The 12,535-nt window shown below is 45.8% G+C and overlaps 1 protein-coding gene across 7 annotated transcripts in view; it reads right to left on the bottom strand.

Annotated features, from left to right (window-relative positions):
* The window catches only part of ETV6 (ETS variant transcription factor 6), a 257,591-nt gene that overhangs the window by 4,752 nt on the left and 240,304 nt on the right, over nt 1-12,535 (bottom strand). For all 7 annotated transcript variants that reach the window (XM_017975825.4, XM_009003317.5, XM_002752140.6 and 4 more), the window contains 2 exons: nt 7,529-7,671; nt 6,112-6,212 (listed from right to left, as the gene is read on the bottom strand). In XM_017975825.4, coding sequence (XP_017831314.1) covers nt 6,112-6,212; nt 7,529-7,671 — 244 coding nt within the window. The remainder of the gene's footprint in view (nt 1-6,111; nt 6,213-7,528; nt 7,672-12,535) is intronic.

Consider the following 12,535-nt stretch of genomic DNA (forward strand, 5'->3'; position numbering starts at 1 on the left):
CTTGTAAAGAGTACCTATAATTCAACACCTCACTTGATTGATTACATACTGGATCTTATACCAAGAAACCTTCATTCTGTGGCAAGTCTGGCTTCTAACATTCATTTCCTCCAAGAGGGCTAATCTCTCCCCCACTAATAGCACAATTCCTTTCTCTTACTGAAAATCTTTTATTGGAAGCCTATCAATCTTCTGGCTACTTACTGTTTTTTCCTGCTCATTACTGCCAAACTTCTCCGGCAGTACAATCTGTAGCATCTGCAGTTTCTCCTCTGTTTTTTTTTAGGGAGGGAAGGAGGAAGTGAGGAAGGCAGGAAGGGAGGGAAGGAGGGAGGGAGGGAGGAAGGGAGGGAGGAAGGAAGGGATGAAGGAAGGAAGGGAGGAAGGGAGGGAGGAAAGGGAAGGAAGGAATTCAAGCAATGAGAGAGACATTGCCGACCTGGATCTAGAGGTTTACCAGTTGATTTCTTTTTTTGAGAGAAGAAAATAAAAAAAAATGAGTAAAGGAGAGAAAGAAAGAGGAAGAGAGAGAGGGAGGGTGAACGGAAATATTGCTTTATTCTGAAAAAAAAAATGGGTATTAATAATGGCCAATCAATGTTTCATTTAAACCTATGAGTAGGTGTGATGTGGTATTGATAAGAATGTATATTTTATGTATTTGAAGTGGGGAGCTCTATAAATATTAAGTTTACTTGTTCTGGATCTGAGTTCGAGTCCTTGATATCCTTATTAATTTTCTGTCTCACTGAATCTAAGTCTCTATGTATCTGGGTGTTAGGATCATTAGCTCTTGTTGTTGTATTGATCCTTTTACCACTATATCTTTGTTGCTTTAAAATCTATTTTATCTGCTACAAGAATTGCAACTCCTGCTTTTTATTTATTTATTTATTTTTGCTCTCCATTTGGTTGGTAAATCTTTCTCCAAGCCTTTGTTTTGAGTCTTTGTGTATCCTTGCATGTGAAGTGGGTCTGGATGTAGCATACTGCTGGGTTTTGGCTGTGTCTTTTGATTGGGGGATTTAGTCGATTTAAATTTAGGGTAACTGCCATTTGATGTTAACTGGCTGTTTGATCCATTCGTTGATGAAAATTCTTCTTTATGTTGGTGCTCTTTACTTTTTGGTGTATTTTTAGTAAGGCTAATACTGGTTGTTTCTTTCTGTGTGTAATGCCTCTTTCAGAAGCTCTTGTAAAGCAGGCCTGGTGGTAATAAAATCTCTGAGTTCTTGCTTGTTCATAAAAGATTTTAATTTTCCTTCAGTTGTGAAGCTTAGTTTGGCTGGATATGAAATTCTAGGCTGAAGGTTCTGTTCTTTGAGGATGTTGAATATTGGCCCCTACTCTCTTCTGGCTTGTAGAGTTTCTGCTGAGAGATCTGCTGTAAGTCTGATAGGCTTGCCTTTGTGGGTAACCTGACCTTTCTCTCTGGCTGCCCTTAGTATTTTCTCCTTCGTTTCAACCCTGGTGAATCTAACGATTATGTGCCTTGGGGTTGCTCTTCTTGAGGAATATCTTTGTGGTGTTTTCTGTATTACCTGGGGTTGAATGTTGACCTGCTTTGCTAGTTCAGGAAAGTTTTCCTGAATAATATCCTGAAGGGTATTTTCCAGCTTGGATTCATTCTCTCCGTCACATTCAGGTACACCAATCAAACCTAAATTTGGTCTTTTCACATAGTCCCACATTTCTTGGAGACTTTGCTCATTCCTTTTTATCCTTTTATCTCTAATCTTGTCTTCTTGTTTTGTTTCATTAAGTTGGACTTTGACCTCTGATATCCCTTCTTCTGCTTGAACAATTTGAGTGTTTAAACCTGTGCAAACTTCTCGGAGTTCCTGTATTGTATTCTTCAGTTCCATTAATTCACTTATATTTCTCTCTAAGTTGTCTATTCTCAATAGGATTTCATCAAACCTTTTTTCAAAGTTTCTAGTTTCTTTACGTTGGGCTACAACATGTTCTTTTAACTCACAGAAGTTTCTTATTATGCATTCCTTGAAGACTGATTCTGTCATTGGGATGCGCTCGTTCTCCGTCAAGCCTTGTTCCATTGTTGATGTGGAACTGTGATCATCTTTAGAGGGAGAGGCGTTCTGATTTTGAGTATTCTCAGCCTTTTTACGCTGGTTTCTTCCCATAATTGTAAATTTATCCTCCTGTCGTCTTTGAAATTACCAGCTTTCAGATTAGGTCTCTTGAGTGGACGTCCAGGTTGTTAGTTCCCAGGGCCAGAGCAGCAGCGTTAAGACTGATGGTGCTTTTCTGCCCAGGATTCTCCTGTCTGGCTTCCTTCTTGTGTCCGTAATGGGCGACTCTGCCTTCCCCGGGCTTCAAACCTCAGTCAGAAGAGGAACCAGTCTCATTTACTCTGCGCCGAGAGCTGCCGGGCCGAGGTGCCGTCACAGCCGCTGCGCCCGCCTCAGGAGTCGTGCTGGGGACCCGGGTGGGTCCTCCAAACCTCGGTCAGAAAGGGAGCTGGCCCTGTTTACTCTGCTCCAAGAGCTGCCGCACGGAGGTGCTGGCGAAACCGCTGTGCCGGCCACAAGAGTTGCACTGGCGACCCGTGTGGTTCCTCCACTGGGGATCTTCTGCTCCGTGAGCGACCAGAATTTGTCTGAAAGTGTGGCTTCCTCTAGTTCTCTGCGCTTTGACTGAGAGCTGCAATCCCGAGCTGTTATCGATTGGCCATCTTGGATTGTTCCTCTCTCCTCTGTATTTTTTTTGAGATGGAGTTTTGCTCTTGTTACCCAGGCTGGAGTGCAATGGCGCGTCTGGGCTCACCGCTACCTCTGCCTCCTGGGTTCAGGCAATTCTCCTGCCTCAGCCTCCTGAGTAGCTGGGATTACAGGCACGCACCACCATGCCCAGCTAATTTTTTGTATTTTTAGTAGAGACGGGGTTTCACCATGTTGACCACCTGACTCGGCCTCCCAAAGTGCTGGGATTACAGGCTTGAGCCACCAGGCCTGGCCAGTTTCTCTCTTTTATCCCCTAACTAAAATTTCTCCCTCCACATCTGACGTCAATAAGGAGTCCCTCTAAGCCAACTCCACAGATATGCTGTGCTTGGCCCCCCCAAACCATCCCTTTCTTCTTTTGACGACTTTCCCATATTAAGCTTCTGATATTCCACATCAAAGTGTAACACAGAATGATAAAAAGTAGAATCCTCTACCTTCTAGGAGCTTACAGTCTAGTTATAGAGGAGAAAGACTTCACACAGGCTGAGCATCCCTAATCTGAAAACTGGAAACAATTCTGGTCCCAAGCATTCCAGATAAGGGATACTCAACCTGTATTAAAAACAGAAATCCTGTAGTCCTAGCTATTCAGGATGCTGAGGCAGGAGGACTGCTTGAGCACAGAGTTTGAGGCTGCGGTGGCTATGATCACACCACTGCACTCCAGCCTGGGCAACAGAGTAAGACCCTGTCTCTAGAAAAACAAACTGGCCAGGCATGGTGGCTCACACCTGTAATCCAAGGACTTTGGGAGGCCAAGATGGGCAGATCACTTGAAGACAGGAGTTTGGGACCAGCCTGGCTAACATGGCGCAACCGTGTCTCCACTACAAATACAAAAATTAGTTGGACATGGTGCAGGCACCTGTAATCCCAGCTACTAGGGAGGCTGAGTCATGATAATTATGAGAATTGCTTGAATCCAGGAGGTGGAGGTTGCAGTGAGTTGAGATCGTGCCACTGCACTGTAGGCTGGGTGACAGAGGAGCAAGACTCTGTCTCAAAAAAAAAAAACAAAAAAGGAAAAGAAAGTGCAAATCATAGTGTAGTTAAGGGCCCAAGGGAACCCAAGTGATGATGGAAGAAGACAGCTATGTGTGGTTGGAGCAGCTCAAGAAGGCCTCATTCAGGGCAATGGACTTGAGGTTGAGCCTTGAGGGTATAGGTATTAAAAAGGCAAAGGTTAAGGTCACATACATTCCTGGCACAGGGAATCATAGTAGTGTTTATGGCAGCTGGCAGTTTGTATTATGGTTTCAGGAGGCAGGGAGTGGACCAGAGATAGAAAGAGATTGTTGAGTGAATCCAGACGTGAATCATGAAGTCCAGACATCAGCTTCCACTGTCAAGGAAGCCTTTGCCTTTTTCTCATCTCCCAGGTCTCATGAAACTGCTTGTCATTGAAAGACTCCAGCCTGGGACCTTCTGGCAACAAGCCCTTGGAAATGTAGGTGCCAAGCTTCCAGCCCCTGGCACACAGAATAGAGTGGGAATGGTGCTGAAGAGCCAACAGCCAGTCTAGCACAATGACCAGGATACGAGAAGAGTCAAAGGCAACTAGTTTCAAAGTTGGTCGCTTCAAACAGCAGCGATGCCCCAGATGAGCCAACAAAAATTCAAGAATTCTGGGTGGAATTTCCTTTTTTTTTTTTTTTTTTTAGATGGAGTCTTGCTCTATCACCAGGCTGAAGTGCAGTGGCGTGATCTCAGGTAACTGCAACCTCCGCCTCTTAGGTTCAAGCGATTCTCCTGCCTCCCAGGTAATTGGGACTACAGGCTCATGCCACCACGCCCAGCTACTTTTTGTAGTTTTAGTGGAGCTGGGGTTTCACCATGTTGGCCAGGATGATTTTGATCTCTTGACCTGCTATCTGCCCACCTTGGCCCCCAAAGTGCTGGGATTACAGGCATGAGCCACTGCACCTGGCCTCTGGGTGGAACTTCTAATCTGAGACGAGGGTCTGTTTTGAAGGTGTCATATCTGAAATACTTAAATGTGATATTTAAGGGGACACACCCTACAAGAAGCTCTTGGACATTCACATTTAGAATTCCAGGGAGATTTTAGAGCTGGATGTAGAGATTTAAGAGCCCAACCGCTGAAGTGATAAATGAAGTTGTGTGTTGGGATCAGTTCATCCACAGAAAAGGTACAGAGTGGGAAGAAAGGGAGTCAAGAGCTGAGTTTAGGCTGAAGGATGAAGAAGAGGCATCAGTAGAGCCAGAGAAGGGAAGGTTCTTTTTTTATTCCTTCTATTCTGTTTCCCTTCCTTAAATAGCCTTTCCTGTTTCTTTTGAAGATCTCAATTGCTTTTAGTATTCCTAAGTTACCATCCTTCCCAACGCTAAAGACCAGGTTCTCCACATTTTCCAATCAATTAATCATATGCGTGAGCTCATCAGTTCACACATGGTATCACTTCCTACCTGTATATAGATAATTCCAAATCTACAGCTCTAGCCCTGCCTGTCACTCTCTTCTGTCCCACCTGCCACAACCCATCACCCAAGGTTGTATTTGTTGATCTCACTTCCACCAACCTGCACTTGGCCCCACTCATGACTGCTACCAGCGCCAGAGGTCTACTTCTGCCTCTCCTGATTGGTCCTTCAGATCCCCGCTCTCCTTCCAATTCCTTCTCCTCTCTCCCACAGGACTTGGCATTACAATCTATGTGGCAGGCTAACTGGTTGAAACTCATTAGCTATGAGGAATTCTGGGAAGAATTCTACGCAGCAGCTTTTAGACTTTTCTGACTACAATGTATCCTACGAAATGCATTTCCCAGCACGACTCACCGTGCACATACACACCTAGAACAACAGGTTCATGAATCAACTGGCATTCTCGCTACATGCGATGCAGCTTGGTATCTTCAGCTCTATCCTATGCTATTCTTACTTCATTAAAACAAAAGCTGTGATGGGCCCATTCAATCTATTTCATGACTCATGGTGGGTCACTGCCTGCGTTTTGACAAATACTCGTTTAGAAAGTTGCCCTACAGGGTTGGTAACCCGGAAGTCTAGGTTTCATTCCTTGTTTTCCATTGACTTTGTGCTTTTAACGAAACCGGAGTTGAATGCCACAGAGTATTACTTGGTCACTGCGTTATTTTAAAGGTGAGTCAGATTCTGTTCATTTAGTTTTGGCTTTCTTACGGGACAGGCATAAGTTAAAAAAAAAAACATTTTCCTTAAATCCTAACAAACCAGTATTTGGCATCCAGTTTGTAGCAATGATGGCTTTGAGAATCAGATAGGCAGGTAAAGCTTAACAGTTCCCCCGCCCCCGCCCGCTCCCCGGTATTTAAAGAAAACAGCATCCTCCCAAAAGAAGGAAAGGAGAAAAAGGAAGTGCTACCTGAACAAAAGCCTTTGTCCTGGCTCCTTCCTGATAATGTTTAGTTTGTAGTAGTGGCGCAGGGCTCTGGACATTTTCTCATAGGTCATGTTTGTTCTGTTCTGTTTGTTCAAAGGAGGAAGGGAGAAAAAAAAGCACAAAGACACAATGAAATGAACCTCAGAAAAGGCACTGGGGGAGCTATAAAAATAAAAGCTCTTCAGCTGCTGCCTGTGGCCCTGCCAGTTTGGGACGCTACCTGCTAATCTGCTGCCTTCCAGGCACATCTGTCCCCACCCTTTAGCTGGTTATATTCACTGTCACCAAGGTTTACTCCGAAGGTGAATCACCCTTTGTCCGAAGTCCTGGAGCCCTAGCTAATAACGGAGACCCCACAGCAGCCTCCCTTATTTCCTTTTCCCAAGACTGCTCTCTGCTCAGCCTGAGGAATTTCCTCCAGGGTCCCCCTATCTCTGGGTCATCCTTCACCTTCTGACCCACACAGCTTTTCTTTTTTTTCTTGCAATGAGCTTTTCTCAAACTTGTGTTTCTGGTCTGTCATTTTAAGGAAGACAGTTTTTGTTTAAATTCCTGTTGTGGAAGCAAGACGACAGTGGTTCTGAGCCCCGAGGCGATGGTACAACGTGGGAGTAGCAGCGGGATTTTTCTCAGTGACTCACACATGGAAGTGTCTGTCAGTGGGGCCTTGCCATATTTGGTCATGGTCTGCATTACCCACTGCCTTTTTAGAAGGCACCTGGCTGGGCCCCCCTGCCTTCTCACTCAGCGGATTGGGGTGTGCCACCGTGCAGATGTCAGGCTTTGCTTCAGGTCCGCCTGTTGGCTGGCTTGGATCATGGTTACCCACTTTTTACATCTGCATACTTTAGCAATCTTCCTTACTGCAAAAGCTTTATTCAATTCCATTCCCTCCTCCCAGTCTGGAAAAACTGTGGGGCAATCAAACCTCTTGCATTGCTTGCTTATAACAGGGATTTTTACAGTCAGAATATAAGTATTTCATATGCAGAAATGGGCTTTTGTCAACATGGGAATTTCTAACTGAGCAGGAAAGAAGTGACACTTCCCAGAGGTCCCCTGTGAGTCAGTCTTGCAGCACTTCCCTTTTACCCAGTTCCTAACAACAGTGGAGGTGGCAGGACCAGGTCAAGGGGAGCGGCAACGAGGGTCACTCATGATGCAGCCCAGCAAACTGGGACATGAGAGTTAATGGGAACCTGGCCTCAGGAACGGATGGAAAGACACATCTTTAATTATTTCCTTCCCTTTGCAACTGCCTAATTGCTTGCCCAGCAAGGAATAAACTAAGTAAGTATGGGCAGAAGTAGAAAGCAGAAGACAGCGATTATCTTCCAATCCAGGGATAAAGACCTCATTTTCGCGCTAGTTTATGGAGCAGTTATCTGCTGCCTTTTACCTTATGGTTGCCCCACAGTCGAGCCAGTCCGTTGGGATCCACTATCCGGAATATTTTGGATTCTTTGTCCTCCCATCGGATGAAGTTTTCGTACCGGCTGTCAGAAAGCAACTGATAGACGTAATCCCAAAGCAGCCTACAGTCTACAGAGGAAAAGGGCAAGAAAACACTGATGAAAATACTTCTTGTTGAGGCACTAACCAGAAGAATCAGAAAATAATCCAGCAACCGCTTTTGCCTAGCTTGGGCTGACTGATTGTCTAACTTCTTTATTTCACAGGGAAGAAATGAAGGCCCAGAGAGATGGAGGGAGGTCCTGTTGTGTAACCTTTGATGCATGGAGACCACAGAGATGATCCAGGTGACAGCCTTCCTCCACAGATGAGGACACAGTGACCGGGAGGTCCACGGTCATAACTCAAACTTAAACCTGGGCAGAGCCCATGTGAAAGACTTCGGGAAGCAAGCTCTAACTGTGAATGAATGGGCTCTGAAAGTGTGTTAAATGCAGGCTGTAAGGAGAAATGGGTGGAAAGAGGGTCCTGATGCTCCAAAGAGAGCTGTGTGGTAAAAAACCGTGGGGCATAAAGATTATCCTGTTGTTGGTGGGAGATGGATGGATAAAGACGAGAAGGGAGGGGTAGGCTAAAACAGCAAAAAGGAGTGAGGAGTGAAAAACTGGGAAAAGAAAACCTATGTGGCATGGTGACTCTGACTGTGGGAACTGTGGCTAGCGTGGTTTTAAAAAGAAATACAGAGATCCTCATTCTATCACACGTTGGAGGCCTTTAAACAGTGTTTTGATCTAGTGGATTACGGTAGAAAGGAATCCAGTGCAAAAGTCACTTTCTCCATTTGCAGAACTGATGTTTGAACAGTCAGTCAGGCAATGGATATTAAGTGTGAAGTGATTTAATACGGCCTACGCATAGTGTTGGATCTTGGCTTTCGGGTGTGGACTGGTAAATTTAAAGAGAAGACATGGCCGGGTGTGGTGGCTCAAGCCTAAAATCCCAGCACTTTGGGAGGCCGAGGCAGGTGGATCGCTTGAGGCCAGGAGTTTGAGACCAGCCTGGCCAACATGGCGAAAACACATCTCTATTAAAAATACAAAAAATTAGCTGGGTGTGGTGGTGTGCGCCTGTAGTCCCAGCCCTACTCGGGAGGCTGAGGCAGGAGAATTGCTTGAATACAGGAGGGTGGAGGTTGCAGTAAGCCGAGATCGTGCCACTGCACTCTAGCCTGAGTGACAGAGCAAGACTTTGTCTCAAAAAAAAAAAAAAAAAAAAAAAAGACATGATACACACCTTCCCCTTTCTATTACTTTCTGGATGTGTGCTATGAAGGTGTGTGATTGCCCTCCAGCAGAGCCTGGAGAGGTAGCTGGAGACTGATGTGTGCCTTCTAGGTTTAGTTAAAGGTTGATTTGCCTCCAAATGAGAAGCGGCAGCAACAATTTCCAGGTGTTCACTGCATGATTCTGGAGATGCCCACTTTTTATAGGCACCCGTCAGAATGGCTGGTGATGGAAGATCAATTATTGAATGCCAAGTATGAACTCAGCACTTTATCTGTATTTCTTTTTTTTTTTTTTGAGACGGAGTTTCGCTCTTGTTACCCAGACTGGAGTGCAATGGCACGATCTTGGCTCACCGCAACCTCCGCCCCCTGGGTTCAAGCAATTCTCCTGCCTCAGCCTCCCGAGTAGCTGGGACTACAGGCGCGCGCCACCATGCCCAGCTAATTTTTGTATTTTTAGTAGAGACGGGGTTTCACCATGTTGACCAGGATGGTCTCGATCTCTTGACCTCGTGATCCACTCACCTCGGCCTCCCAAAGTGCTGGGATTATAGGTGTGAGCCACCGTGCCTGGCCTTTATCTGTATTTCTGATCCTCAGAGAGGTAGAAATAACCTGCGCGAGGTCACTGGGGTTTGCACTCCAGACTCCTGCAGTACAACGTACGTTCTTTTTCACTTTGGGCGAGGCCTGGGCCTGGCACATTTGAAAGGGGAGTGTCCAACTGAGACTTGGAATATATTACAGCCAGCATATCTGTTTCACAGAGAAAGACATACACCCTTCTCTGGGGTTACACTGACAAGGGGAATTCAGCTGGGCCACCCCAGACACGTTTCTTAATTTTCCTGAGGTTCTGCTGCCTCACAAAATGGGAAGAGCAGCACTCACCCACTTTATAGGATTATTGTGTTAGTGATAAGGGGAGGGAAGAGAAAGTAATAAACACAACAATGGCATTCAGTGGGTGCTATCTGCAGGCACGAGCTGTGGCTTCTACAGGCCTGGTTTTACGCCTGACCCTTATGAGGCAGGTGCTGTTGCCATTCCTATTTTATAGAGCAGGAAGCCGCAGCTAGAGGGTTTGATGATTTACTCAGAAAGACACAGCTTATGAGCAACACATAGGATCCTTGGCTCTGCACGACCCTAGGGCCCGTACTAGGACACACTTCCCGATGCAATTTCTAGTCTCAGAGAAACTCGTTAATGGGTATAGGTTTGTAAAGTCTTAGTACTTTCCAGAACAAAGTGCACTCTGCTCAGTGTACCTTTTACCTTTGGTGAACTCCAGTGTTCTCTCTGTGCAGCGGAAGACATTGGTTTGATGTGGCATTTTCCTGAAGCGTAATCTTTCAAGGAACTACCATGAAATGTACATTGACCCTAAATCTCTAGTATGCCTTAAAGTATCCCTTCTTCTGTGTTATCTGTGTTTAAACATTATGTGGTGTGTCATTCATTGTGTTTTGGAAAAGGACAAGTGGCATCCTTCTTAAAACAATGACACTGTAGTCCTGGAGTTTGAGCTCCATTCTGACAACAGAAGCTGTCCACTTCTATTACCTACCCTGCCCTGCCAAACTGCATTCTGTACTGCCAGAGGGTGGGCTGAGGTGGGGGGCGTGGAGAAGATGAACAACCCAAGAATCCTAAGTACCTTGAGAAGTCCGTGTTCTACTGCAGACTGAGAATAATCTAGCTCAGATTTTTTTTTGAGACACAGTCTTGCTATGTTGCCCAGGCTGGAGTGCAGTGGTGGAATTTCAGCTCACTGCAGCCTCTGTTCCCTGGGTTCCAGTGATTCTCCTGACTCAGCCTCCTGGGTAGCTGGGATTACAGGCATATGCCACCACACCTGGCGAATTTTTGTATTTTCAGTAGAGATGGGGTTTCGCCATGTTGGCCAGGCTGGTCTTGAACCCCTGACCTCAGGTGATCCGCCTGCCACAGCCTCCCAAAGTGCCGGGATTACAGGTGTGAGCCACTGCACCTGGCCAATCTAGCTCATTTTTAAGGCATTGGAAGGAGGATGACTGTAGTTTTTAGGCAAAGCAGTAAAAAGTGGCAAAGTGTCTTTTTCCTTTGCAGGCACCTCCTTGTCTTAAATCACTTTCACTATAAAGGGAAAACAGCTCTGCTACGCGGTCTGAATATTCACGTCCTCCCCAAATTCATCTGTTGAAATCCTAACTCCCAAGGTACCTTTGGGAGGTGATCAGATCTTGGAGGCACCACCCTTGCAAGTGGGATTAGTGCTCTTTTAAAATAGGCCTGAGAGAGACCCCTCACCCTTCCACCAAGTGAAGACACGGCAAGAAAGTGCTGTCTATGAACCAGAAAGTGGGCCCTCACCAGATGCCTCCTCTGCTAGGGCCTTGATCTTCCCTGCCCCCGGAACTGTGGAGCAATCCATGTCTATTGCATATAAACTTCCCAGTCTATGGCAGGTTGTTAGAGCATCCCAAAAGGACTAAGACCAGAACTCAGCTGTGGCTTCATATTCCAGTGTGTTTCCTACCATCAAATAGCAGATATATTTAAATTTTCCACAGTCTCTTCCAACTGGAAAACACTGACAAAATCAACTATTATCACATAAAGTGACTGCAAATGAGGGCTGGGTGTGGTGGCTTATACCTATAATTTCATTGCTTTGGGAGGCAGAGGCAGCAGGGTTGCTTGAAAGCCCAGGAGTTCAAGACCAGCCTAAGCAACATAATGAGACCTTATCTCCACCAAAAAAATTTGAAAAATTATCCGGGCGTGGTGGTACATGCCTGTAATCCCAGCTAGTTGGGAGGCTGAGGTGGGAGAACTGCTTGAGCCCAGGGGTTTGGGGCTGCAGTGAGCCATGATCAACCCACTGCACTCAGCCTGGGCAGTAGAGTGACAAAGTGAGACCCTCTCTCTCTCTTTTTTTTTTGAGATGGAGTTTCACTCTGTCACCCAGGCTGGAGTACAGTGGTGCAACCTCTGCTCACTGCAACCTCTGCCTCCTGGGTTCAAGTCATTCTCCTACCTCAGACTCCCTAGTAGCTGGGATTACAGGGACCTGCCATCATGCCTGGCTAATTTTTTGTATTTTTAGTAGAGATGGGGTTTCACCATGTTAGCCAGGATGGTCTCAATCTCCTGATCCTCCCGCCTCAGCCTCCCAAAGTGCTGGAATTACAGGGGTGAACCACTGCGCCTGGCCGAGTGAGACCATATCTCTAGGGGGAAAAAAGCCAGTAAATTAAGAGGAACAAAAGCGGATTGTGTGTAGATTGTGTGTAACCCCTCCCATATCTCTTTATAGGTTTACAATCATTTTCACTTCAAATAGGCTGACCACACCACTGAATTCCTCTGGATTGGGAATGTGATTTTCTAGTGTGTTTATTTTAGTAGATTTCAGCAATTAAGAAACTACCTGGTTGTCTTTTACAGTTTGCTATAAAGACATTTTGCCCATATGAAGGTGGGTGACATCAGGGCAGCCCTCCTGACTCCAGGCAGAAGGCACTCCACTCAGAGGCCCACTGTGGAGTTGAAACAAAGTGGATAGTTCTCCATCCACAAGCACGGGGGTTTTCATTGCACCGTTTCTGTTGCTTCTCTCTTACTGTCACGGTACGTTCTACTTCTCATGAAACAGTGAAACGTCAACTGGACCGTTTCTTCATGTAAGGACTTAACCAGCACTGGGCTTCCATGAATGACCTT

Source organism: Callithrix jacchus, chromosome 9 (assembly GCF_049354715.1).
Source record: "Callithrix jacchus isolate 240 chromosome 9, calJac240_pri, whole genome shotgun sequence".
NCBI lineage: Eukaryota > Metazoa > Chordata > Mammalia > Primates > Cebidae > Callithrix > Callithrix jacchus.